Source organism: Hippichthys cyanospilos, chromosome 22 (genome assembly GCF_059441005.1).
Source record: "Hippichthys cyanospilos isolate Australia breed blue-spotted pipefish chromosome 22, RoL_Hcya_1.0, whole genome shotgun sequence".
Taxonomy (NCBI): Eukaryota; Metazoa; Chordata; class Actinopteri; order Syngnathiformes; family Syngnathidae; genus Hippichthys; species Hippichthys cyanospilos.
The window spans coordinates 8,500,361-8,528,083 of record NC_142390.1 but is presented as its reverse complement, the minus strand read 5'-3'; the positions used below and the strand labels follow the sequence as shown (position 1 = coordinate 8,528,083).

General features: G+C 41.3%; 1 protein-coding gene and 1 long non-coding RNA gene across 5 annotated transcripts; both read left to right on the top strand.

Annotated features, from left to right (window-relative positions):
- The first annotated feature begins 548 nt into the window (after nucleotides 1–548).
- On the top strand, nucleotides 549–4,071 carry rps14 (ribosomal protein S14). Its single transcript, XM_088407048.1, has 5 exons — nucleotides 549–635; nucleotides 2,219–2,372; nucleotides 2,443–2,604; nucleotides 3,814–3,890; nucleotides 3,964–4,071. Exons 2-5 carry the CDS (start codon nucleotides 2,224–2,226, stop codon nucleotides 4,029–4,031), a joined length of 456 nt encoding a protein of 151 aa, XP_088263174.1. The 5' UTR covers nucleotides 549–635; nucleotides 2,219–2,223; the 3' UTR covers nucleotides 4,032–4,071.
- A 5,202-nt stretch (nucleotides 4,072–9,273) lies between these two features.
- LOC148405792 (uncharacterized) lies at nucleotides 9,274–27,183 on the top strand. Of its 4 annotated transcripts, none has more exons than XR_015864189.1 (6): nucleotides 9,274–9,383; nucleotides 16,702–16,750; nucleotides 16,826–16,988; nucleotides 17,579–17,666; nucleotides 17,808–18,075; nucleotides 25,428–27,183. It is a non-coding gene; the product is annotated as an uncharacterized LOC148405792 (long non-coding RNA). The 4 variants fall into 4 exon arrangements; XR_015864191.1 differs by lacking the exon at nucleotides 9,274–9,383 and adding an exon at nucleotides 10,747–16,601; XR_015864190.1 differs by lacking the exon at nucleotides 9,274–9,383 and adding an exon at nucleotides 10,747–16,601 and having other exon boundaries at nucleotides 16,702–16,988.
- Nucleotides 27,184–27,723: the final 540 nt, after the last annotated feature.

Here is a 27,723-nt window from a genome sequence, read left to right as displayed (position 1 = left end):
ACTTGTTAACGCCTTCTTTGTAATAATACGAGGAGGAGAGCCCGAGAACACCGGAAGACCTTGGTGCGCTTTCCTTCTTTTGAAAAAGATCGTTTCTGACTCAGAGTCTTGGCTTTTTTTCGAGTCTCTTATTATTGATAACTCTGTCATTGTCATTGATATCTAGAATGAATATTTGGGCCTCAATACCGACCTCTATAAATCCGGAGAAAAAAATGGTGCCCGCCAGTTGTTGTGCAGGGAATCTAACTAGTAATAAAATAATAGAAATCAAAGGGCGTGTTAAAACCCTGCTTTTAAACCCTAACCCGAGTTTGAAAAAAAATATTAATAATGTTACAATATTATTACAATGGTTTCAGTAGTTGTTATTGTTCATATAAATGATGAATAAAAACTAGAATGAATCGTTTACTATGATTAACCATCGCTGTTGATCTTTTAGGATTAATAAAATCAATATTACCGGTACGTTTGTTATTTATTTTTTGCAACTGTCCAAAGGCAGTTGATCCTCTCCGCCGTTAAGGGGCAGCAGCAGGCAAGATATTTGCGGCAGCAAGCACGCCAACTTTAACCCCGGAAATAGTTGAGTCTTTCCTTTCTAGTTGAATCTTGAGCAGCGCAGCACCGAGGTGAGCTTCCGTCGCCTTTTTATCCGTCCCAATCTGCGTTGTTTGAGTTAATCGTTATTTTGTTTTGCTCCGTGTATAATTTGCCTCACATTAAATGTTCTGTCTGACTGAAATATTTGTCGTTGGCGCTCTTATTTGGTCGCGTTGACACCTTTGTCCCCGTTTGCTTCTCGCTAACGCGCTTGCCCACCCGCCTTTTTAATCTATAAAAATAAGCATCGGTTGCTCATTTTCAAATCGCATGACAAACAGACTATCCATATTTCATATAGAATTGCGAATTTTTGCCGAAAATCAAAGCAACTTGAAAACTCTGGCTTTGCGATGCACTTTTGGTGACGTCAGGCAGAAATGGCGTCGTTTACCAAGCAATGATGGCGAGAGTCAATCGCGTGTTTAGTCAGTTGTCCTGTACTATACGCTACAGTAGACACATAAGAGTAATATTCCAGACATTTGCTGCCCCTTCTTGCTGCCTTTATTCCACATTGTGGAAGAACACATCATACAACGTCAATGTTTGACCATTGTATACCGTGAAGAGAATGTGCCAACTACGTAACGTATGTCATACATTTATAGAATTATATTTGAAAGTGGTCAATAAAGTCTGTCCAGGGTAAGTAAAACCCAAATGAATATAATATTAAATAATGGTTTAGATGAATTTATTTTAGTTTGTTATCGTATATATGTTAGTTTGTGGCAGAAATTGCCTTCCTTCACATTAAAATTGTAAGGGATGTTATCTTAGGTTATATCTTTCTTAAGATTATATGGAAGAAATGAATGATTTTAACAAATTATGATTAATGTCAAAATATTTCCAGTTTTAATCTGATTGATGAAACTGCTCTTAATTTTTTTTTTTTTTTAATGAATGCAAACAATGCATTCCTGATAGCGCTTGACAACTGTAAATCTGAAAATATATATATATTTTTTTGATTAATCTCTTATATTAGCTCAGCTATTTCCTCGTATTGCTGAAATGACAACAATCAAGTGACCGTGCTCACTAAGAACCGATCCTCCATTCAAATTTGTCCCTGAGGGTAACCAGTGTTCACAACATTCCTGACCATGCATGAATTACCGTAACTCCCCAAAATGTAAGATGCATTTCATTTTGGATTCACATTCTGCTATTTTTTTATGTTACTGTGTACCAACACTTTGACGACAAAACAGAATGTCATCTACTAAACTCTTTTCTATTATTTTTCTTGAGTAATTGATGTTCAACCGCTTGGTCGTCCCGTGACAGTAAATATTTTAAGAATGCGCTTGATTTAAAAACGCAGATCTTAGCTCTGGCCTTCATTTTTGGAGGGAAATGGGATGAATTTCTGTAATTATTACAAACATTCATTGTGCAGATGTGTGCTCCCAAACACACATTTTATTGGTACTTGGACATTTGCTACTGTTAAAGAAAAAAAATTGTGTGCGAGAGTTAATTATTCATAGGATTTTATAGTAATTTCAGGAAAAAATGAATGCGGAACTTGCGGCGAATTCGGGGCATATGTAAGTTGCGTATTATGGGGGAATTTAACAATGGAGCACATTTGTGTGTGTAGACGAGATGGCACCACGCAAAGGCAAAGAGAAGAAGGAGGAGCAGGTGATCAGTTTGGGACCTCAAGTGGCCGAGGGCGAGAACGTTTTTGGCGTCTGCCACATCTTCGCCTCCTTCAACGACACCTTCGTGCACGTCACCGACCTCTCCGGGAAGTGAGTGCTCTCCATGCGTCAAGTGGACGCGCATGCGAGTGGCCTTTTGATTGCCTGTGCCTGTCCTCAGGGAGACCATCTGCCGCGTGACGGGCGGCATGAAGGTGAAGGCGGACCGAGACGAGTCGTCCCCATACGCCGCCATGCTGGCGGCCCAGGATGTGGCGCAGCGCTGCAAGGAACTGGGCATCACTGCGCTGCACATCAAGCTCAGGGCCACCGGCGGAAACCGGTCGGTCCGCCGTGCCATTTGCCTCTTCAATGACCACCAAAAATCATATTTTGACATTCTTTCTATTTGGGGCTTTGACTAGAAGCAGGTCTAGTGAGAGTGTGTGCAGAAATATCATGTGGAATAGCATATGCAGTATGCCATCTCGTCTACACACACAAATGTGCTCCATTGTTAAATTCCCCCAGTGCGTAAGCAGTGTTATGCCGGGTTCAGCTGGAGCGCAATGGAGGTGTAAAAGCGGACGGTTTTGGAATTTGGCGTTTGCATCCTTTTTTTATCAGCTGGTGTACCGTATTTACCGTTTTGAGATAGCAATAGTGCAGCACTGATATTCGGTGCGGTATCTGCCACTTTAGACATTGAAACATTTATTTATTTTTGGGCAGACGAATATTGCTGCAAAGCGAGGGACATGGCCGTGTAAAAAAGAAAATTAAAGGTGCTGTTGAGAAAAAAATTGTCTCTGCCACATCCCGGAAAAGTGAAAGTTCTCAACAATGCTCTCCTTTTCGGATCCACTATGAAGTGCACAGCAAGCTCACTCCCCTCCCTTCGCACGACACTGTTGCATAAAAAGTGACCTTCACCTTGATTTCGCAACAAAACGCCTTGCGTAGAGCGTAAGCGATGCGCTCCATCTGAATGCGGCATAAGGACGTACTGATGTGCGTTTCTCTATCAGAAGTACTCTTTATGGTCATAGCCTGAGTTCACTTGTTGTTTTTCAAATCTTTCAGAATATTTGTTGTTTATTTCAGGAAGATTCTCATTTCAAGAGACTTGTTGGTTTCATGTTAGCAAGCAAATGAGGCTTTCACGGATAAGTTCAGAAAATTGTGTTTGGAAAAAAAATCTGGATTTACTATCGTTACTTATTACTAATGTTACCTCTTCACAATACGCTTGTGTGTTTTAAAAAAAAAAAAAGTTTTTTTTGCTAAGACTTCATTCCTGCAATTTGTTAAAGTGCACTTTTTAAAAATATTTTTGAAGTCTTATTTCCAAAATAATGCATTCATGAATGCAAACCCTTCAAAAACTTGTCAAGTGTTTTCTAGAAAGGATTGATACATTCTGGGAGGGAAATAGACCAAAGTTTTCAGTTTCTGGAAAATGTTTGAATTTTCTAGAAAGAATTCCTTTCTGACAAGTCTTATTAATTGTGTGGAACTTTTTGTTTTGTTTTGTTTTGTTTGGCTCGTCCAGGACCAAGACACCCGGACCAGGTGCCCAGTCAGCACTCAGAGCCCTGGCACGATCTGGCATGAAGATTGGTCGCATTGGTTAGATACATGCCGGCGTGCGTGGCGTGGGCGCACACACTCAACACTCACACAGGAGTTTTTGTGCTTTCAGAGGACGTGACACCCATCCCGTCAGACTCAACGCGCAGGAAGGGAGGACGCCGTGGGCGCAGACTGTAAACTTTGTGTCTCATGCAATAAAGATGTTCAACCACAACAAGGCGTCTTGCATGTTTTTTTTTTCTGTTTGTTCGTTTTTTTTTTAAACGAGCTTCTGACACCTTAACCAACACCCTGGTTAGTGAAACTTATTTTTTTGTCAAATAAAAAAAAAGGCCATGTGTAGTAAGGAGTTTTTGCAGAGGGGAAAAAGGGTTGATTGTAGTATGTTTTTTTCCCCAGTATAAAACGTAACTTTTTTTTGTTTTTTGTTTTTTTTGCCAAAAGAAGCAGCCAGTAAGTTTTTTTCTTTTTCATTAAAGGCCATGTACAATAAGGTTTTGTTTTTTTAGAAAAGCAAAGACCGTGCATCAGGTGTTTTTTTTCCTTTTGCCAAAAATAAAACAAAAATTGACCTGGTGATATGGGTTTCTTTTACTTTTCTTTTTTGTTTTTTTTTAAATGAGAAAAAAATAATGTTTGCAACATTTTTTTTTAAAACTAACAGTATGGCAGCATGTATTTTAAGGAATTAGTTTTGGGTGCAAAAGTGGGCTGAAGTAAAATATGACGAGGTTCTTAAAACTTTTTTTGTCCAGAGGTCAGGGCCCGAGCTGCTACCGTTAAGAGAGTCTTCTTATTTTTCTCCGGATTGCTATTAGGGCCCGAGCAGCTCTCGCTGCGGGAGCCCTCTTGTTTTTCTCTAGATTATTATTATTATTATTAGGGCCCAAGCAGCTACCACTGCGAGAGCCCTCTTGTTTTTCTCCAGATTATTGTGTGAAGGTTTAACCTTCACACATACGTTACAGTGCTCGGCTATTTTCTTTATTATTATTGTGTGAAGGTGTAACCTTCACAAATATGTTATTGTGTTCAGCCATTTTTATTATTATTGTGTGAAGGTGAAACACACTTATGTTTTTCTTCACCTTTATTAATGTGTGAAGGTGTAACCTTCACACATATGTTATTGTGCTTGGCCATTTTCTTTATTATTGTGTGAAGGTGAAACCTTCACTCATGTTATTCCTGTCGGCCATTTTCTTTATTACTGTGGCACAGTGGTAGAGTTGCCATCTTTGAATTGAGTGTTCCCTGGTTTGATCCCCCGTTTGGGCATTCTCATTTCACATTTAGTTATTTTTTTCTGTTTTGTTCTTACATCGTATTATTCACACTTTTTTTTTTTTATTATTCAAACCATTCAAACATTCATTTTTTTTCAGTTTTTCAACTTTGTGTTCTCATATTTTTTCATAAATTCACATCATTCCACGGTTAAACTTTTTTCAGTTTCATTGTTTTTCCTCCAAGTGTTTTTGTATAATTCACATTTACATTATTTGGCCTATTCAAACTGTTCTTACATTCATTTTATCTTACATTTCATTCCAAAGTTCAACTTTTTTCAGGTTTTTAACTTTCTATTATTCATAGTTCTTCACAGATTCACGTTCAAACAGTCTTCACACTTTATTTAAAAGCTTTCGCAGTTTAAATAAGTGTTGTGGTGCCGTGGCCCAGTGGTAAAGTTGTTATCTTCTAGTTGAGAGTTCCCTAGTTCGGGCACTCTCGTTTTACATATACAGTTCATTTTTTCTGATCTGTTCTTACTTTGTATTATTCACACTTTTTAATTATTCAAACCATTCAAACATTCCGTTTTTTTCTTTCAGTTTTTCAACTTTGTAGTATTCATATTTTTTCACAGATTCACATCATTCCACAGTTCAACTTTTTTCAGTTCTTCATTCATCTTCAAATTCCACAGTTCATGTTGACTATAAATCTTAATTTAAGCGTTTTTCAGCAGAAATGATGAATGTTGTCCTCTTAATTCTTGCTTCTAAAGCATACCCAAGCAAAATTTCATTGTAGAATGATGTTAGCAAAAAAGTGTAAAAAACGGCACCACTCGGGCTCAAAACGCTGTTTTGGAACTTTCATTAACATTAACTGTAAAACATAAACTAAACATATATTAGCAGAAATGATGAATGTTGTCCTGTTAATACTTGCTTCTTAAGCATATCCAAGCAGAAATTTCCTTGTAGAAAAATGTTTGCCAAAAGCGGTCAAAATGTGCTCCACTCAGGCTGAAAAAGCTGTTTTGGCCATTTTATTAACGTTGACTGTAAAACATAAACTAACCATATTTCAGCATAAATGATGAATGTTGTCCTGTTAATTCTTGCTTCTAAAGCATATCAAAGCAAAAATTTCATTGTAGAATGATGCTTGCAAAATAGTTTAAAAATGTTCTCCACTTGGGCTGAAAACGCTGTTAAGGCACTTACATTAACGTGAACTGTAAAACATAAACTAACCCTATTTCAGCATGTATGATGAATGTTGTCCTGTTAATTCTTGCTTCTAAAGCATATCAAAGCAAAAAAAGTCGAGGTGAGTAAATAATTGCTATGCAGTGGTATTTAAAAATTGACTGCCTGTGGTCTACATAGTCAAGGTGTTTTAACACTTATCCGCCAACACAAAAACAAATAGTAGTACTAATTGTACTTCTGTCTTTATCATGCTCTTGGTAAGATGCTGCCATTTTTAAGCATGCTAAAGGAACATAAGAGTTTGAGCTTAAAGTAGTTCATTAAATGTTGCTCCATCCTGTGTATGAGAGTGTGAGACTGTAAAGTGCTGGGCGTGTGACTGGTGGGGCAGGACAGGGCAGGTTGTGTGATGCAAGGGGGTGCAAGAGTGAAATGTTGCAGAACAAGCGGTGGTGGTCGCAAGGAAGATGCAGAGACGAGATAACCCCGAGGCAGCTGTGGGAAAACTACAACCAGGAGGAGCAAGCAAGCGATTCTGCAGGGGATGAAAGACCAATGAGAGCAAGCTAAAGTTAACTGCAGTCTACACATAGCCAATAGAATAATGCCAGGATACCTTTGTTACTGTGCCATTTGCATATTGTGTAGTATAACTCTTTGCTGGGCAACTCGGATGTGACGTACGTCTGCTGGTGGCAACAGAGGCGTACAGAGCTGTATTGAGAGGGACCCCAGGTGCTGTGTGTTAGGAATAAATCCACTCGTGTGTGAAAATGCCGGCTTCCTGATACCTTTCTATTGCAGAACGAGCGTGCAAATTGTTGGATGAGTGGCAGTTGGGTAAGGTCACAAATTGGAGTCAGATTACTAACTTGAGTTTATGTTGATTTAGAAATAAAATTCCAACAATGCGAACTACAATGTCACAACACATTTCAGCAAAGACATAACCATTGATGCAGCTTAGCTATTCTGATTGAACTGTACAGGTGATATGTGTTTGGATGACTTAAATGAATACAACACACCTTTGCATCCAAATGAAATTCCACTAAGTTTTGGATATTTCATTCAGATTGAGGTGTTAATATGAAGCATTATCATACCTTTGAGTCATTCCTATCTATTCTGATTGGGATAAATGGAATGAAATAGACACACTGTTTAATACTCAGCTATTGTTGAACTTACAGTTGCACAAATCCTGTGACTTCTGAATTTCAACAGTAGTTACAATATGATTTCTCTAGTCCTCCTTCATTATCCTCCCTGCATAATAAGCTTTTGTGTTAAAAAAAAAAAGAGAAAGCTAATGTTGGAATTTATTTCTAAATCAACATGAACTCAAGTTAGTAATCTGACTCCAATTTGTGACCTTACCCAACTGCCACTCATCCAACAATTTGCGCGCTCGTTCTGCAATAGAAAGGTATCAGGAAGCCGGCATTTTCACACACGAGTGGATTTATTCCTAACACACAGATCTAATACAAGCACCTGGGTCTCGGGTCCCTCTCAATACAGCCCTGTACGCCTCTGTTGCCACCAGCAGACGTACTCTCATCTGCGTTGCCCAGCAATGAGTTATACTACACAATATTCAAATGGCACAGCAACAAAGGCATCCTGGCATTATTTTATTGGCTATGTGTATACTACAGTTAACTTTAGCTTGCTCTCATTGGTCTTTCTTCCCATGCAGAATCGCTTGCTTACTCCTCCTGGTTGTAGTTTTCCTCACAGTTGTTTCCCACCAGGTGCCTCTGGGTTATCTCGTCCCTGTATCCTCCCTGCGACTAGCACCGTTTGCTCTGAAACATTCCATTCTTACACTCCCTTGCACCACACATTCTGTTTTGTTCACTTTACAGTCTCACACTCTCATACACAGAATGTAGCAACATCTAATTAACTACTTTAAGCTCAAACTCTTATGTTCCTTTCCTAAGTACACTAATGACCAGTACTTTTGTTGTTTTGTATTCCATCCATCGTGAAACTTCGACTTAGGAATGATAAATTCCTAAACAGATATGCGAGTCAAGCCAAGACATCATTGTCATCAGTACTGACTATCTGGTGGATACAGTGGAGGTGGTGACGGGCTCCGGACAACCAGTCAGCCTCCCACTGACTGTGTGGGAAGCCGCATTTGATGAGCGCCCAGTCATCCCTGCCGCTGGCCTGCACCTCACTCTTTTGAATAGTGCACGAGGAAGTGATGTGCATCCACACCGTATAGCATTTCTGTTTTGTTTTGTTTCTTGCCTTTTCTAATATAAATAAACAAGCATTTTTGGCATAAGTTTCATTTTTATTCTTGTTTTTGTTTTGTACTAAGTGAGTGGCAAAACCAGCCAAATGCACCTTGCAGATACAAGAGTTGATTTGATGGGGCACCATTTCCACAATTGCACCCAGCGGGGAGGTCAAAGCTGTAAGTGCTGATGAGTACAAATGATTGTGACATACTGTGTTTTATTATTACTTTAAATCTTCAATTACGTTACATCAATTGCTCTTATGGATGAATAGCACTGTGGCTTCGGTGTCACGCTCACATCCCTGAAGTACTCGGATCAATTGCATGATGGAGCCTTTTGTTTGTTTGTTTTTTGTTGTTGTTTTTTTTTAATTCATCGCTAAGAATGCATAAGTACAATGAAACACTAACACAGCTCCAAGTACAATGGAGCACAAAGCATTTTCCACCTCAAAAAGTCAAATAGATTTACATCTGGCGAATTTTGGTGCATTGCGTGCATTCTCAGAATAAGATTTTACGCGGTAAAACACAGTTTGGTACAGTTGTTAGAACGCATCTGGGCATTGCTTGCATAAAAAATGTATATAATTATTTCTTTGTTTTGTATAGTAAATACTGTAACTTGATGCTGTAATGTCTCTTGTTGGACACTAGGATGCACCCATGTTATGATATGCATGCTGGGAGACGTTACAACAACTCACGAAGAAGTCATGTCACCCATGGACGTTAACTATCGAGATGTAAATTGATTATGTTTAAAAAGAATTACGAGACTGAGCTATTCATAGGACGTCACAGAAAAAAAGGCAATGTCTGGTGAGAGCCCGGGTGGCGACCCTTGCCCAATGTTTATCTCTTAAAGGGTGATCGAAGTATTTATCTATTCTGCACTGACTAAAAGAACCACAAAGCTAATATGCTAATGCTAATATAAACTGAGCCATGTGGTTTTCCGCCGAATGCCATTGCTTGTTCGCAAAAGAAGTATTCTTGCATGTCCTAAGACTATCTCGTTACATATTGCAATGATTGTTAGGCACGATCATTTTCGTTCATTTACAATGAGCTCATTCGTTATTTTGAATACGTTATAATGAATTTATAATGGTTCTTAATTTAAAATGATGATTTATTAATTTACATACATTCTTTTTATACTTTCTGTGTATCAGATTTACCTAATTTTAAAATATATGTGATGCCCTTTAAATGCAGTCCAAATATGACATGAAACGTCATGTAATAATAATACAAAACTATCTATTATACTATTTATTATAGTGCAAAAATGAAGTTTGAAATGGAAGCCATCCTTGCTGCTTAAACGGGTGCTTTGTGGTCATCCGCTGAGTTCAATCAATCAATCAATCAAATTTTATTTATATAGCCCTAAATCACCGAAGTCTCAAAGGGCTTCACAGAATGAAAAGAGGTCGTACAGAGACATCTTTTCAGTAAAGGGTACACAACAGCATCCCCTGTCAAAGCTCCCAGAAGGGGAAGGAAAAACTCAAAAACCCCAAATTTGGGGAAAATCAGAAACCTCCAGAAGGGACCACAGGTGGGAGGAGCCCCCTTCCAGGCCCACAGGTTGAAGTGGATGCTGCATGTACCAGACACAGAAACAACATAAATTACAGAAAACATATTGTGCTATATAGTGCAGTGATGTCTTGACAGCAGGCAAGGCCATTGGGCAAGAACCATCCCACATTCCAGCCAGGTGGACTGCAGACGGCCGAACTCCTAACCCGTGATGGTCGACCAACGCAGGACCCAATGGGGGCGGTCACGTCAACCCTCACCATCTAGCTAGCCCCCTCTCCCAGCCGGAAGAGGGGGGCAGGAAAAAAGAAAAAAGAAGAAGGCTACAGACAGGCTAAATTAACTAAATGCTTTTGAATATAAATGTGTTTTTAGTCGGGATTTAAAGATTTCTACTGAGGTGGCTGCGCAAACTTCCATAGGTAGGGCATTCCATAGTACTGGCGCGCGAATGGAAAACGCCCTTGATCCCGCAGACTTCTTTTTAGCCCGTGGGGTCGATAGCAAACCGGCATTTTGCGATCGAAGTTGTCGGGGCGGAACATAAGGTGATACTAAGTCGACGAGATAGGAAGGAGCTAAACCGTGAAGAATTTTATAAGTAATTAACAGCACCTTAAAATCACATCTCACGTGTATTGGAAGCCAATGCAGGTCAGCTAGAATCGGAGTAATATGATCAAACTTTCTCGTCCTTGTCAATAGTCTCGCTGCTGCATTATGTACACACTGCAGGCTTTTAATGTAGGACATGGGAAGTCCAGAAAACAAAATGTTGCAATAGTCTAGGCGCGACGTAACAAATGCATGAATTAATGTTTCTGCATCGCTAAGAGAAAGAATAGGGCGAATTTTAGCTATATTGCGGAGGTGAAAAAACGCCGTTCTTGTCATGTTATTAATATGTGTTTGAAAGGAGAGAGTGGAGTCAAATATCACGCCGAGATTTTTTGCAGAACTACTTTGGGAAATAGTACAGTTTTCTAGGTTCAGCGTGGTATTCTTAAGCAAGTGCTGATGATGAGCAGGGCCAATAAATAACATCTCAGTTTTATTAGGGTTGAGAAGCAGAAAATTGGAAGACATCCATTGTTTAATCTCGGCAAGGCAAGCCTCCAGTTTACTGCACTTGCACGGATCCGTTATTTCTAAGGGCATATAGAGTTGGGTATCATCAGTATAGCAATGAAGACTAATAGCATGTTTGCGTATAATATCACCGAGAGGAATCATGTAGATGTTGAACAGTAAGGGACCAAGTACTGACCCCTGCGGGACACCACATGAGACGGAGAAAGACTCAGAGATCGCATCACCATAAGAAACACTATGCGTCCTTCCCAGGATGTAAGATCTGAACCAAGAAAGTGCTGATCCCGAGATACCAACACATGATCTAAGACGTTCTATAAGAATATGATGATCAATAGTGTCAAATGCGGCACTAAGATCAAGCAGTAACAATACTGAAGAGACGTTGGAATCCAAGGCTAATAGAAGATCATTCGTCACTTTTACTAGGGCTGTCTCAGTTGAGTGGTTGGCCCTAAAACCTGACTGAAGGAGTTCAAATCTATTGTTGTCTATCATAAAATCGCTAAGCTGTTGTGTTACAACTTTCTCAAGAATTTTGGCGATAAACGGAAGGTGTGACACTGGCCTATAGTTAGAGAGATCTTCAGGATCTAGGTGAGGTTTCTTAAGTAATGGTTGAATGACAGCCGTCTTAAAAGTTTCAGGTACAATGCCAGAGGAGAGTGACAGGTTGATAATATTCAAGACAGATGACCCTAAGACCGGGAATAAATCTTTGACGAGTTTGCCTGGAAGCGGGTCGAGCATGCAGGACGTCGGCTTTGCTGCATTAACTAGTTGTGTAAGACACTCCAGGGATACTAAATCAAACTGGGACAGGGTAGCCAGACTTTCATGAACCTGATTGTCCGAACTAGCAACAGCACTCATAGTCGAGGTGGTGAGCGGCGCTGCCTTTTTTATTTCTTCCCTTATTAGCTGAATCCGCTGAGTAAAGAATTGCATGAAATCGTGTGCTGAATGGAGGGAATTATGATTAACCTGCTGCTGCTGTGTTAGCTGCGCTACCGTCTCAAATAAATACTTTGGGTTGTTTTTATTAAGACTAATCATTTTGGAAAAGTGATTGGTTTTTGCTAACCTAAGAGCCTCTTTATATTTCAGCAAGCTATCGCACCAGGCCTGACGGAAAACCTCGAGTTTAGTTGTTCGCCATTTACGCTCAAGTTGTCTACTTAACAATTTACACATACGCGTTTCCTCCGTAAACCACGGAGTGTGCCGCTTCGGACGAGTTTTAAGTTTCAGCGGCGCAATAGAGTTAAGGGAATTTAAAAGAACCGAATTAAAATCATTCGCGACCTTATCGACTGAGCCAGTGAAAGACGGAAAGGCAGCTGTTGCGGAAGGCAGTAATTCAGAAAGTGCAGCAGTGGTTAAAGAATTAATATCACGGCTCTTAAAGCCTTGGTTGTGGACAACAAGACCACACTGAGCTAGGACTTCAAATGTTATAAGATAATGATCAGACATAACGTTAGAATGCGGCAGAATTGTGACGTTTGAGGCTGAGAGGAATTGTAATTAGTGATGCCGTTGAAAACCCAAATATATTGTGCAACCATGGTTATATATGCTGTTTTTCACTAACTTGTTTTTGGTCAGGACATTTGACCGCTTTACTGTCTTGTTCCCATAACAAAGAAGAACATTGTCGTGGGAAGTTGACAGGTATTATTGTACAAGATGTTTTCGAGTATGATGTTTTTGAGAGCCTGAAGGACACACTTAAGTGTCAATATCAAATCGGGAAACAGGTGTTGCGGCGCCAGGGCGGACGGGTAGGCCACCCGCCCTTCCTCGCGCACGCAACTAAAAAATACAAAAGAGAGATGCAGAGTACAAACAAGTAGAGTCTGCTGCGGGTTACGTACGGACGCCCAGCCGGTTGACAAGCGGAGCTCTACTTGGGTGTTGGCTCTCCACCTTCTCGGCATAGGTAAGAGGCTCATATGATGATTTCACGCAATGTCAACTGTATTTGAGAACTACCACACAGAATGGTGGTGAGGAGCTCGATCGCATAACGAGAGCCTCAAATGTCTTGAAAGTGTGACTCGTGCTCGTGCTAAGCCTAAAATCAGATTCTGAAATTAGGGCGACACCCCCCCCTTTATTACAAGGACGGGCAACATGTGAGCCCACAAAGTTTGCGGGTGAGGCCTCATTTAATGGTAGGAATTCATTTGGTTTTAGCCAGGTTTCGCAGAGGCCAAGTCAAAGTCAAAGTCAAGTTTATTGTCAATTTCTTCACATGTGCTTAACATACAAAGGAATCGAAATAGCGTTTCTCACTATCCTCTGCGTTTTACATGTACACAAGACAACGCATTGTCGGGAGAGCGAGTGGCCGCTGCGTATACACGCGCCGCCATCTTATGTATGTGGTAGTACTGAATAATTAGACATGCTTGTGGTAGCGATGCAGTCAAAGCCAACCAAGGCGTAGAAGCAGGTGGCGGCACCAGACAGGATGCCGGCGAGGCCAAACGGAGCAAATCCGAGATGATGACGAAGCCCAGCACCACCAGATTGATGCCGGTGAAGATCTTGTTGACCAGCGCAGATTCGCTCACGCCGAAAGCAAGCAGGCCGGTTAGCAGGAGCACCAGAATGAGCGCAAACAGGTCAGGGTATTCTGCGTGCTAACGCTCCTGGTCCCGTCAGTGGCCTCCACGGTCAGGTTGTAGTTGGACTTCTGCTCGGCGTCCAGCGGCCTGGCCACAATTAGGGTTTTGCTGGCCTTACCCACGTCGAAGCGGCTGTCGTAGTTTCCGCCTGTGATCTCGAACCAGACGTCGAAGCGGCTGTCATAGTTACCGCCTGTGATCTCGAACCAGACGGGAACGTCCGAGGACATAACGCTCAACGCCACACGAACCGAACTTTCGTCCTGGGCTGACGTTACCACGTTAAGATTTTGATCTGTAATCAATCAATCAATCAAATTTTATTTATATAGCCCTAAATCACCGAAGTCTCAAAGGGCTTCACAGAATGAAAAGAGGTCATACAGAGACATCTTTTCAATGTAAGGTACACAACAGCATCCCCTGTCAAAGCTCCCAGAAGGGGAAGGAAAAACTCAAAAACCCCAATTTGGGGAAAATCAGAAACCTCCAGAAGGGACCACAGGTGGGAGGAGCCCCCTTCCAGGCCCACAGGTTGAAGTGGATGCTGCATGTACCGAACACAGAAACAATATAAATTACAGAAAACATATTGTGCTATATAGTGCAGTGATGTCTTGACAGCAGGCAAAGCCATTGGGCAGGAACCATCCCGCATTCCAGCCAGGTGGACCGCAGACGGCTAGACTCCTAACCCGTGATGGTCGACCAGCGCAGGACCCAATGGAGGCGGTCAAGTCAACCCTCACCATCTAGCTAGCCCCCTCTCCCGGCCGGAAGAGGGGGGCAGGAAAAAAGAAGAAGGCTGCAGACAGGCTAATTTAACTAAATGCTTTTGAGTATAGATGTGTTTTTAGTCGGGATTTAAAGATTTCTACCGAGGTGGCTGCGCGAACTTCCATAGGTAGGGCATTCCATAGTACTGGCGCGCGAATGGAAAATGCCCTTGATCCCGCAGACTTCTTTTTAGCCCGTGGGGTCGATAGCAAACCGGCATTTTGTGATCGAAGTTGTCGGGACGGAACATAAGGTGATACTAAGTCGACGAGATAGGAAGGAGCTAAACCGTGTAAAATTTTATAAGTAATTTTATAAGTAAATCTGTAATAAGATCGTTTACAAGAAGGGCTTTTGAAGGGAGTGACCTAATATTTATAAAGCCGAATTTAAACTGGGACATTTTTCCCGGACTATTCTGAGTCCTCATGTTGGTAGTACTAATACCAACAAGATTTTTATGGCTGGGGCTTGCTCTGTATTTTGAGTAATTAAAACCTCTTCGCAATGTTAGTAAAGTAGGAATTCGATTGTTGACGACTACAGCGCGCGTATTGATGCTAATATTCCGCCTAGGCACTTTGTCACTAGTCTTACTGATTATAGAGGCAGGGCTCTTTTCCTTAATCCACACCACCTCAGCAGAAGTCTTATCATTAGGGCATTCAGCATTAGGTATTGAAACAGTGTGTGGATTGCAGTGACCTAGACTAAGTATGCTATGTGTGTTGTAACAGTCCAGCCTAGTGCCGGTTAACTCTAGCCTTAACGACTCCACACCCGTTCTAGCAGGCTCGCTACTCGCCTGCGACCCGACATGCTCTAATGTGAGAAGTCATGGAAGGCTCAAACAGTAATCTATGTTTCTAGAAAGAGTAATGGCGCCTTTCCAGTTAGGGTGAAGGCCATCCATTCTCAGCAGGTCGGGCCGGCCCCAGAAAGAGGGCCAATTATCTACAAACTGGAAACCCTGCTGTTTACAGAAACCAGCCATCCACCGGTTAAGCGAGAATAATCTGCTAAACCTCTCATCATTGCCTCTCGCAGGCAGAGGGCCAGAGACAATAACTCGATGCCGACTCATCTTTCTAGCGAGATTACAAGTCCTAGCTATGTTCTTCTTTGTAATCTCAGACTGCCTCATTCTAGTATCGTTGGAGCCGACGTGTATCACTATGTCCGAGTAGCTAGTGTTGTTTGCACTAGACTGGTGTCTAGCCCTCTTGCGTGTCAGCTCCCTAAGGTTAGCTTCAATGTCGGGTGCTCTGGCCCCAGGGATACACATTACTGTGGCTGGCTTTTTAAGCTTGATGTTACGGGTGATGGAGTCCCCTATAACTAAAGTGCGGGAGCCAGTAGACTGAGGAGGAGTTTGCCTAGCGAGGGGGCTAAAACGATTATGCGTCCGAACAGGCTCACCGCGGCTAGCAGGCTTCTTAGGGCTAATGCTAGCCGGACTAGCGGGTAGGCTACGACCCGCACTAGCCGACGCTAGCGGCATTGCGGGAGGGCTACGGCCCGCATTGTCATTATCAGACGTGTCCGTCTGATCTACGATTATCAGACTACTCTGCTCTAGCTGACGGACACGGCCCTCTAGGAGAGAAAGCCTCTCCAAAAGAATAACGCAGGTGTCGCAAGTGACAGATGAGGTGGAGGTGCACGGAGCGATGCTCACCTTAGTACAGCCGAGCGACATACTTACGCTAGCAGAGCTGCACGAGGACGAACGGAGCTAGGGGCTGTTCAGAGAAACGGCGAATCACTAGCTATCGAAGAATGGAAGCAGTCCTCAAAAATGAAGGAAAAAGAAGAAAAAACAACGACGAACACAGGTCCGACGGGTGGTGGTAAAAATAGAAAAATAGAAAAAGAAAAAATATCGTTCGTCTCTCCAGCTAAGGCTAAAACAGCGACAGCAGCAAAACACTTCCCCGGAACCCGAGTTGCGGCTGTGCTTCACCTCATGGCTAAATTTCACATTGAGGTTGTGCAGATACGAGCTTCTGTTGTACTAATGCAGTTACTCTCTTGAAACAATTAGAATATATCAAATCAAAAACCGTGTTTTTGGCTTTCTCTTTCAGAATGGCAACAGCATTGCTCTTTGCTAAGGTGGTTGCAGAACACATAAGTGTAAGGCAAAACCTGTGTCCTTACCTTGTGTCCAAAGACACATAGAGCATCGATTTTGTGTTTGTCAATGAGCAGAAGGGCCACAAAAATCCATGTCGGGCTCCAACTACAATTACCAGAGGAAAAGGAGGCCCAAACCAGAGAGCTGGTCCATGTCTCATATGTGCCATCAACACCAGCCCATGTAAAACAAAAGCTGCCTGAGGGTACGGTGACTATGGATGGACAATTCATCCATGTAAGTTTGTTGAGTCACAAACATCTACATACACACTCACAACAGGGCTCCATCCAGAATATTTATTTTACTAGGAGCATGGTATCTGCTAATCAGAAATTTAAGAGGTTATTCAAAGTAACATACAAATATATTTTAAAAAATCATATTTTGAGATTTTTCTACATTTTATGTATTTTTTGCAGTGTCACCTGCAATATTTAAATTATTCACAAATTACATACTGTACAAACATACATACAAATATACATATACGCGCACCACATACTATACATACCTACTGTACTGTACACACATACATATATACATGCATACAGTGTACATACATGCATACATAATGTACGTACTGTGCAGTACATACTATATATACATACATACATACATACATACATACATACATTTGAGGTACCTAAAATATATTTACAAACACCTGCAACTCCAAAAAATAGGAACCAGTGCAACAGAAATGATTTTATTTTGGAAAAAAAAATATGTACAACACATAAATACCGATTCCAGTGTTTCAAACATTTTAAATACCTATCCATCCATTGATCCATTCATTTTCTATCTCCTCTTGTCCTCACAAGGATCGCAAGCTTGCTGGTGCCTATCCCAGCTTACTTCAGGCAGTAGACGGAGCACACCCTGAACTGGTTGCCAACCAATTGCAACAAGGTACCATCAAAGTCAAAGTCAAAGTCAAGTTTATTGTCAATTTCTTCACATGTGCTTAACATACAAAGGAATCGAAATTGCGTTTCTCACTATATCAAATACAAAAAAAAAATGTCAATAGTTTTTGCTTTTCTATTTCAGAATGCATACGACATCGCTAAGGTGGTTGCAGAACACATGAGTTTCAGGGTAAAAATTGCATCCAAAGTCAAAAAGATGGCAGCAGTTTTGTGTTTGTCGAGCACAAGGGCCACAAAATTGATGTTGGGCGCCAACTGCTATTACCAGAGGAAAAGGAGGCCCCAGCCAAAGAGGGCTCCTCTATGCCTCATCTGTGCAATCAACGCTATCCGACGTGAAACAAAAGCTGCCTGAGGGGACGGTGACAGTGGATGGACAATTCACCCATGTAAGTGACAAACGAATACACAGACTGTCACGAAGTTATTTCCCATGAACCCCTCATTAGGCGGCCATTTCGGACTTTGGACTACATATGCTATTACTCCTTCGCATCAACCCTCAGGGGTGGCCATCTTGGATATCTGATCAGACATCTCATGAGCGCTCAGCCCAACTTCCACCCATGATGGCGGCCATCTTGGTTAACTCAGAACAATAAAAACAACACTCTCCAAATGTTGAACATCCAAACGATTAAACATAATCCCCGAAACTTCAGAATTTGAACTTTGAGTGTACTTTTTTCTTACTTTTTGAAATATTGTAATATTTTACAAAATTCAAAGAATTATTGTTTTTTTCACTTTAATGACTACAGTGTTTGTCCGATTCAGTCCGATTCAGCGGTAAACCGTTCATCTTGACCCTGCCTATGACCTCAGAGAGTCATTTACCCATAATGCATCTTTTTTGCGTAAGTAATAGCCCCCTAAAACTTGCGAAAAATCAGATTATTTTATGTTTCTTCTTGTGATATCTCCATTTGCGTACGACCTATACTTGTCGTTCGAACTTTGGGTGTTTCCCATTATGTGTAAGAATTCAAGAACACCCTTATATGAAAAATGTTCATTTTTTTCCAATTATTTTACCCATAATTCCTCATTTCATTGTTCTCACCAAAGTTTGGAACCTTCTATCTTTGCCATTCTTCATTCGATTTCGACCGTTCCAACTTTAATCAATTCCCCCAATTCCCACCATTACATTGGTGTATCCAATTTCCTTTTCTCAGAATTCATAATATACCCACAATTCCACTTTTTCCCTTCTATATTTGCCATTCTTCATCCGATTCCGACCGTTCCAATTTTAATCAATTCCCCCAATTCCCGCCATTCCATGGTGGTATCCATTTTCTTCTTCCCAGAATTCAAAATTTACCCACAATTCCATTTTTTCAGTTTTTCCATTGTATCTTTTCCATTCCTGCTCCGATTACCACCGTTCCAACTTTAATCGATTCCCCCAATTCCCGTCCATCCGTTTTTACCCACAATTCAAAAATTACCCAAAATTCCACTTTTTCAGTTTTTCCCTTATATCTTTGCCATTTTTATTCAATTCCGACCATTCCAACTTTAATCAATTCCCCCAATGCCCGCCAATGCATTTTAACCCACAGTTCAAAATTTCCCCACAATTCCACTTTTTCAGTTCTTCACTAATATCTTTGCCATTCTTCATCCGATCTTGACCGTTCCTACTTTAATCAATTCCCCCAATGCCCGCCCATCCACTTTTACCCACAATTCAAATATTTCCCACAATTCCACTGTTTTTAGTTTTTCCCTTATATCTATGCCATTCTTCATCCGATTCCTACCGTTCCAACTTTATTCGATTCCCCCAAATCCCGCCATTCCATGGTGATATCCGCTTTCTTCCCAGAATTCAAAAATTACCCACAATTCCACTTTTTCAGTTTTTCCCTTGTATTTTTGCCATTCCTGCTGCGATTTCCTTCGTTCTAACTTTAATCGATTCCACCAATGCCCGCCCATCCATTTTTACCCACAATTCAAAAATTACTCACAATTCCACTTTTTCAGTTTTTCCCTTATATCTTTGCCATTCTTCATCCGATTTCGACCATTCCTACTTTGATCATTTCCTCCAATGCCCGCCCATCTATTTTTACCCACAATCAAAATTTACCCACAATTCCACTTTTTCAGAATTTCTCTTACATCTTTGCCATTCTTCATCCGCCATTCTTCAATCGCGTTTCAACATCACGTTTCACGTTTACAGTTCTTTTTTCTCTTCTGCTTTTACTTCGGATCATCCACACTTTTTTATGATTCAAACATTCGTTTTTCTTTTCAGTTTTCAACTTTGTGTTATTCATATTTCTTCACATTAACATTATTCCACAGTTCAACTTTCAGCTACAATTCAAGTTTTTCTACCGTAAAAATGGCCTGATGTTAAGTGAATGGTGTGATTCAAAAACATGCAGGATACAAGCCCTCGAGGACTGGAGTTTGACACCTATAGTTTAGTTACACAAAGTACTCCATTTCCCATGATGCCATCGGGCGGCCATCTTAGACCACCGAAGACTCCAACTCCCATCTGCCCTCATGGGCGGCCATCTTGGATATTTTCTTAGACGTCTCATTACCTCTCACTACTGCTTCCACCTAGTACAGCATCTGGCTTGGTGAACTCAGCTTGATTCATACATTGTTTTTTTCAGTTTTTCAACTTTGTATTATTCATATTTCAAACAGTAAAAAAACTGAAAAAGTTTGATTAGGGATCATTTTTAAACTTCTGTTAATGAGCTAATCATTTGAATGAGGTGGATTGTGGATTGATGTGAAACAGTGAAGAAATGTGAATAATACAAAGTTGAAAAACTTTGTATTTTCTCTTTTTTATGATTCAAACATTCGTTTTTTTTTCAGTTTCTCAGTTTTTCAACTTTGTAGGATTCATAATTTTTCACAGATTCACATCATTCTACAGTTCAACTTTTTTCAGTTTTTCATTCATCTTCAAATTCCACAGTTCAACTTTTTTTCAGTTTTTCAACTTTGTATTCATATTTCTTCACAGATTCACACATTCAATCGTTCCACATCATTTCACTTTTCAACTCCCAAACCTTCAACGGTTTCACCTTCACACGCAATTTCTTCAGGAATTGCACATTTTCTAGTTAAACGAGCGGTCCATCGGACCTTAAACGTGCGGTCCATCGGACCTTAAAAGAGCGGTCCATCGGACCTTAAACGAACGGTCCATCGGACCTTAAACGGCTGGTCCATTGGACCTTAAACGTACAGTCAATTGGACTTTGAACAAACGGCCTGACTTAAAAAAGAGAAAGTTTAACATCCGGTGCACAGTTACTGATCATTTCTGTGATGTATGAGTGTGGAATGAATGTGGAGTGGTTGTCCTGAGTGACGGGAAATCTAAAACTGGTGAAACGGTCGTGAGTACAAACACCTGGGGATATCCGCCTTTCGAGGTAGAAGCTCGGTATCCGACACGACACCAGGCACGTAGCATTTCTCCCGTGACGAAGGAAACATAGTTAATCATGAGAAGAAAAAAAAAATAAGTCCTCCGAGGCCGCAACTCGGCCCAAGGAGGCAAAATGGGAAAAGGAATGTTGTTGTTTTGTGGATGAATTGAAGGAAAAAGTACGTCGGGCAGAGATAGATAGCAAAGAAAGTATGTGGAAAAACGGAAATTCCAATACGGTTTTTCAGGAGACGTGGATGATTGTGGTGGATTGGAGAAAGTGTTGCGGAAGTTGTCATTGAAGGACAGGGAAAGGATTGAAAACAGTGATGATTAACAGTGGTTTAAATGCAAGGCTTTAGTTGATAGAGCCAAACCGAAAAGAGTATAGAAGGTGGCTGAGAAAAAAAGGAAAGCAGATGATGATTTGACCGCAGCCACTGACCTGTCGGCAACTAACACAGCCAGACAGTAAACCCAAATTAACGGTGGAAAACAGACACCAACAATTCGTACCTGAGTTTACCACCATGTTCTTAAACCCAGACACCTGAGGTTTTCAGAGGCGGAGTTGACAACCAGGCAAGACCGTGGCCACGGCAGTAAGACCCTTTTCGGGACTGAGTCTCAGCTCCACATCTGAGTACTGAGGGTTGACATGAAGCCAAAGGAGTGATGCCATTTGAGAAGTTGTGTGCAAAACATGTGTCTTGTACGTGCTTAACAAAGTCCGCATATACGTTGTAAACTGCATGTTGTGTGATGTGGATTTGCGTGTGTATCTGTCAGTTTGTTGGTGTGTAACTATTGGTGTGTTACATGTTTGTATGTCAGATTGTTAGAAATAAACAATGATATTTGTTGAAATTTGGCTAAAATACATTGTGAGATCGGGCTTGATCTAGTCTGCATGGTTAAAAGTCAAAATGACAAATTTGAGATGGTTTCAAACCTGAGGTTTGTGGGCAGAAACTGGTCCATTCACAGGGTTAATTCTCAGCACACAGGTGAAATGAGAAATATGGAAAAATATATTATGGGATCAGTTGAGACTAAATTAAGAATTAGGATGTTTTCAAATGCTAGATTAACTGGCAATGAATAATTAATGGTTGATACACAAATAAAATACACAAAGTTGTTGTGTTATATGTGAGGCTATGCCAGGGGTGGATAGCCAGATGACGTTGAATTATAAATGTTGTGTTTTCATAGCTTAATAACATGTAGGCATGTTGTCGTATGATAGCCAGTTTTGGAGACTGTGGTATGAAAATGAGAAGTGATTGTGAGTGTAAGCCTGTGAAGCTTGCTCTGTTGAAATTTTCACACAGTTTGCTGCATGTGTTGCTATTATTGTTGTTGTCACAGTTGTGAGAATTGTCGTTTTTGCTAAAGTTGATTTTGTTGTTGTTGCTTTTGTTGTTCTTCAAAGTGGAAAATATTTTAAATTGGCAAATTGATAGAGACCACTGAATTTGTTAGAACAAAGCTGAAGAAAAATTTCAAATAGCAAAATCGATAAAAGAGAAAAAGTTGAATCTGGAAATAGCAGCAGCCACTAAATAACCTGTAGAGAAAATAAAACAGCCAATTAGACACCAAACAAAGCTGCTTGCGAGAATTGCAGATAACGGGACAAACAGAGGCGCGGAGAGCAGGGGTGGCAATCAGAGGCCTCTGCCTCCCTTTTTGACCGCGACTGCAACCTTTTGTTTTTGTAATTTATCCTCCACTTTCTGAAAACAGGAATGCGACCCTTCTCTACCAACCACACCTGTATAGAAAATTGCATAGATACGTGATAGAGAGTTGTTTTTCATGATCCAAGTAGCAAACCCTGCATGTTAAGACAAACGGAGGCAGAAAGGGCAGAATTATTTTTGTATACTGGCCCTGCTCAAAAAAACAAGTACGCAAAAGCGGAAGAAAGCCTGGCACCTTACAAAATATGAATCTAAAAGGTAGAAGATTGATGCCTTATATGTAATAATTGTTTGGAGAGATTAGCATGATAGGATCAGATCTTACAGTAAAATAGATTCAACTGTGCAAAAGGAGGATGAACCAGTTGATATGTTAATTGTTTGATATAGTAAAACAAATCACATTATGGTAGATAATGGATAAACAGGCTGAAAATATTGACAGCAGCTGAAAAAATGCAAGGCTAAATGGAACTATACTACAAACAAAAATGTAGATGTGAGTGACCTCCAACACTCAGAGATTAGATAAATCGACTACTCAGCTGAGAGTGGAGTAGAAGAAGAAAAGTAGAAGAATGTAGGGAAGAAAACAGACATTCTGGTGTGATGGAGAAGAGGAAGTGCATTGTGTTGGAAACAGGAATTGTGGTAGCGGAAAAGAAGGATGTAAGAGAGAGTTGAAAGACAAAATTGAATGCATTAGAATGTTGGCGTTGTGGCAAGAAAGATTTTCGGCAAGTGGAAACAAATGGAAGAAGGTTGGCAGAACTAATGAGATAAGAATGGCAGAATTGTTACTGACAGACAAAAGGAGGCCATTGCAAAAGCCCAAAAACACAGACTAAAAGACAAATGATGTCATTTTTGAGGCTGAATAATTATTGTAACATATGGATTCCAAAAATTGTTTTGAATTGACTAGGCCACTGTTTGATCTCAGTTATGAAAAAAGCTGACGAGGCATTTGACAGTGTGAAATTGGAATTGGTTTAATTCATCCGTATTGACACTACCGGATTACAGCAAACCATTTGAGCAAAGAGTGACCACTAAACAGTGATTCATGACTTCAGTTTTGTTGCAGAAGCATGACGGGAAACTGAGGCCAGTCAAATTTTACTCTGAGGAATTGGATGCAGTTGCTGGGCCAACCCCTGAAGGCGTTCAGGTGGTGCTGGCCGCAGCATTGGCAGTGGAGGCTTCAGTGGAGGTTGTGTTGTTTCACCCCCTCACGTTGAGGGTTCCCTATGTATTTGTTTTGTTGCTGGAACCCCCCCCCCCCCCCTCCCAAAATGACACTCTTATCGCCTGCATGACATTTATATTGCACCGCGTTACTTGTATCACAGGGACACATTATAATTGTTAGATGTGGAGCATCAAACCCAGCGACACCTTTGCCCACACCTGTAGACGGCACCCCACACGACTGTGGAAGCCACGCCCAAATTTCCACCAAACCAAGACCTGACCTGAATGACACCCCTCTCCCGACTGGAGAAGTTGTGTTTTTTCTTGACGGTTCAGCTAGCAAAGGGGAAGACGGCCGCAAAAGGGTGGGATATGTAGTAAATTTTGTTTTGAGGAACATTAAAATCGACATGTTAATTGCAAGCAGATGAATTGGCCGCGCTAATCAAAGCGTGTGAAATTTTTGAAAGCAAAGATGTTACAATATGGACAGACAGCGTGTATGGCATGTGTTTTATCATCTTTGGGCTAACTGCGGCTTCCAAACCATAACAAGAAAAGAAAGGACCAAATTACAACAGGAAACCGATTAGGCAAACAAAGCAGCCAAAGAAACAGTCATAGGTGTGCCCACAGTTGCCAAAGCACAAGACAGCCGCGTTGAAACACTACATGATGAACAAGACACACAGACCATCTTGATATCAAGGAAAACATCAGCTCCTAAACTGTAGCAGCAAAAATGGCTAAATAAAGGAGCATAACAAGATGTTGAAGAAAAAAGTAGATTGGCGGTTAGAAAACCATGATTACTAAAATTTTCATTTGAATGAGCAGCAAAGTTGACACATGAGCTTGGCCATGTGTCAACAGGGGGGAATATGTATGATCAGTTGTATATGGATTCACCTTTTATACTCAAAATGTTTGTGGTTTTGGAAATGTTGTGATATCTGTTTTTGCAATAATGCGCAAGTTTATTTGTGACCACATAGAGGCAAATTTCTAGAACCACCCGAAGCATTTCATATGATATATATGGATGAGAGTAATTAGAAGTGACAATTGATTACATTTTGTGAAAAAAGCTGTTACAAAAGTTAGAGAACTGTTGAATATCAGGAGGGCTTGTTGAAAGAACGAATGGGACAGTCAAGGCCATACGCATAAAAACAATGCAAGTGATAAAGAGACAGCGACCAGATTGCATTCTTATTGTGGCCACAGAAATGAGATTTGTTCCGCTGAAGAAAAAACTTTATCACCATTTGAAATAGTAAATGGAGGATCATATGGACTAGCAGACTTAACCCATGACCAGCCACCTAGTGGATGTTCTTTTCCAGTTCACATGAAAAGACTGTTTGGCACAAGGGAGATGCATAAGCACAATGACAGGCCAGTGTGTTCTATCCTACAGAAAACCCGGGTCCAGATCGGAGACCATGTGTTCCTCAAGGTGCTGACGACCTCGTTGGGACAGTGAATGCTGGGATGGCCCGTTCCAGATGATCGCAGCGACACCAACTGCGGTGAAAGTTGAAGGACGCGACGGGTGGATCCACCAGTCGCAGTGCAAGATCCTTCGACCCCCTGCTGACGGGCCTAGCGACGCCAGTCCCTCGAAGTGAGGATCAGCACCCCCGAGTGCACGGACGGTGCACCAACGAAAGACCACAGTGGGAGAAAGGGTTTTTGTGGTAAACACACCCCTCTCAGGAGAATGGCCTGTCCGCCAGCACTCCTCCGAGCAGCATGCTGCTTGATGCTGGGCGGCGCTCTTGTGTCCGGACGACCAACAACGCCCACCTCAGACAGACAGCATTTGCCCACCAGCGTCATGGGCAACCTCCAGCTCCAGACGGACATCACGGGAACAGCGATAAACGCTACGTTTGTTTCAGTGTTGAGAACTCCACCCATTGGTCCAAATGCAACACTGACAAACCACCAGTCCCAAACACCAGACAAACTTCCGTCTATTTTTGATGCGATTGGCAAATCGCAAATTGATTGACAAAGCAAATGCAGCGGGTTCGCATTTGCCATATTTGGTGCTCTATTTCCAGTGACTGTGTACAAACACACCGATTTTTTTCAATGATGTCAATCATAAAGTATACTCGTCGACTGATATAACGGACGCACCTTATAAATATACCTTATAACGCACACAGCTTCACAACTACATGCTACTTCACTTATGACTATTCAAAACAGACAGGCACTCGACATGACTGGCAGAAAAGGGTGGCGTGTGCAAGCTTTTGCCATCAGGTGAATGTTGCGCATTTATTCCTTCACACACTTTGTCTAATGGCTCGTTGTCTGAGACACTGACACTGCTCAGGGAGTGCAGACTGAGGACTCTTAAGTATGGAGGGAGTTGAAGCTCAACCCCTTCCTGCAGTGGTTGCAGGACTTCTTAGGCAAATGGAAGGGCGTGGCTGTAGCCATTGCTTCTGTCATCATCTGCATTCTCTGCACAACTTGCGGTGTGCCCTTGTGTAAGATCTGTGCCACCAAAATCATGGATGCTGTTGGGGTTAGCAGCGCAAGTGACCGTGACCATGACTGACTATCAACCTATTGACTCTGACGACGATTCAACAACTGTCTGAACCATTCAAGATGCACCTACGGAAAAGATTTTAGACATAGGATGTTGATATGGTTTGTGATGTGTATATACATGTATTGGACCAAAAGGAGCTTTAGCTTTTGCTTTTTCTATTTTTCCTTGTAACAAGCTCTTGCTTGGGAAGGGTTTCTACCTTTTCCCACTGGGTTTTTGGGTAGTTTTCTTCCCACTCAAGCAATAGCTTTCGACATCGTTTGATGTGTTTTAATAATGATAATCAGGGGGGATATGTGAAGGGAATCATATATTAGGTTGTTATCATTATGTGCTTATTTCATTGTTACCCATTTATGCAATCCTAGTTCATCTTGACCCTGTCCTTAGATAGAGCTGTTGACGCACGAAAGTGTGAGCCGGGACCTTGGCCCAGCTGCCGGTGGCGCCCGGCTGGCTCTTTTGTTGTGTCTTGTAATCTGCTATGCTTTTGCTCAATAAAAGCCAGGGGGGGGACGGCTGGGCAGTGAAATTAGCGTTGGAAGACCCACGAGTTCATTTGCCCAAGCTTTTTTCCCTATGCCCGGCATAGAAAAGTCAATCTTGGCTGGTCTGAGTTACTCTTTTTGCTGTTTAAGCAGCTAGGCTTGTCCTAGTCTTCTTTTCTGAGATTTCTCTGACAGATACCTCCTTTTGTGTTCAACCTATACTAGTCGTTCCAACTTAAGGTGCTTCCCATAATTGGTAAGTCTGCTTAGAACACCCATGCATGAAAAATTTTCAATTTTTTTCTCCATTGTTTTACCCATAATTCCTTATTTCATTGTTCTCACCAACATTTTGTAATCATCTATCTTCGCCATTCTTCATCTGATTCTGACCATTCAAACTTTAATTCCACATTTTGGAATCGTTGGAATCATAACGAACCAATTCATTTTCAATTAGGTCATTCTTTGTGTGTGCGTTCAGCCTTTGTGGAAGACTATTTAGCTACACAAAGTACTCCATTTCCCATGAGGTCGTCAGGCGTCCATCTCAGATACTTGACTACATAAACTGAGACTCCATTTACCAACAACCATCAGAGGCAGCCATCTTGGATATCTGATTAGACGTCTCAAGAGCGCTCAGCCCCACT

Excerpts from the sequence above, each read along its gene's own strand:
- rps14 (XM_088407048.1), top strand. The coding sequence starts at position 2,224 with ATGGCACCACGCAAAGGCAAAGAGAAGAAGGAGGAGCAGGTGATCAGT. Across the intron at positions 2,373-2,442 it reads GTCACCGACCTCTCCGGGAA|GGAGACCATCTGCCGCGTGA; the intron begins GTGAGTGCTCTC and ends GCCTGTCCTCAG. Across the intron at positions 2,605-3,813 it reads AGGGCCACCGGCGGAAACCG|GACCAAGACACCCGGACCAG; the intron begins GTCGGTCCGCCG and ends TGGCTCGTCCAG.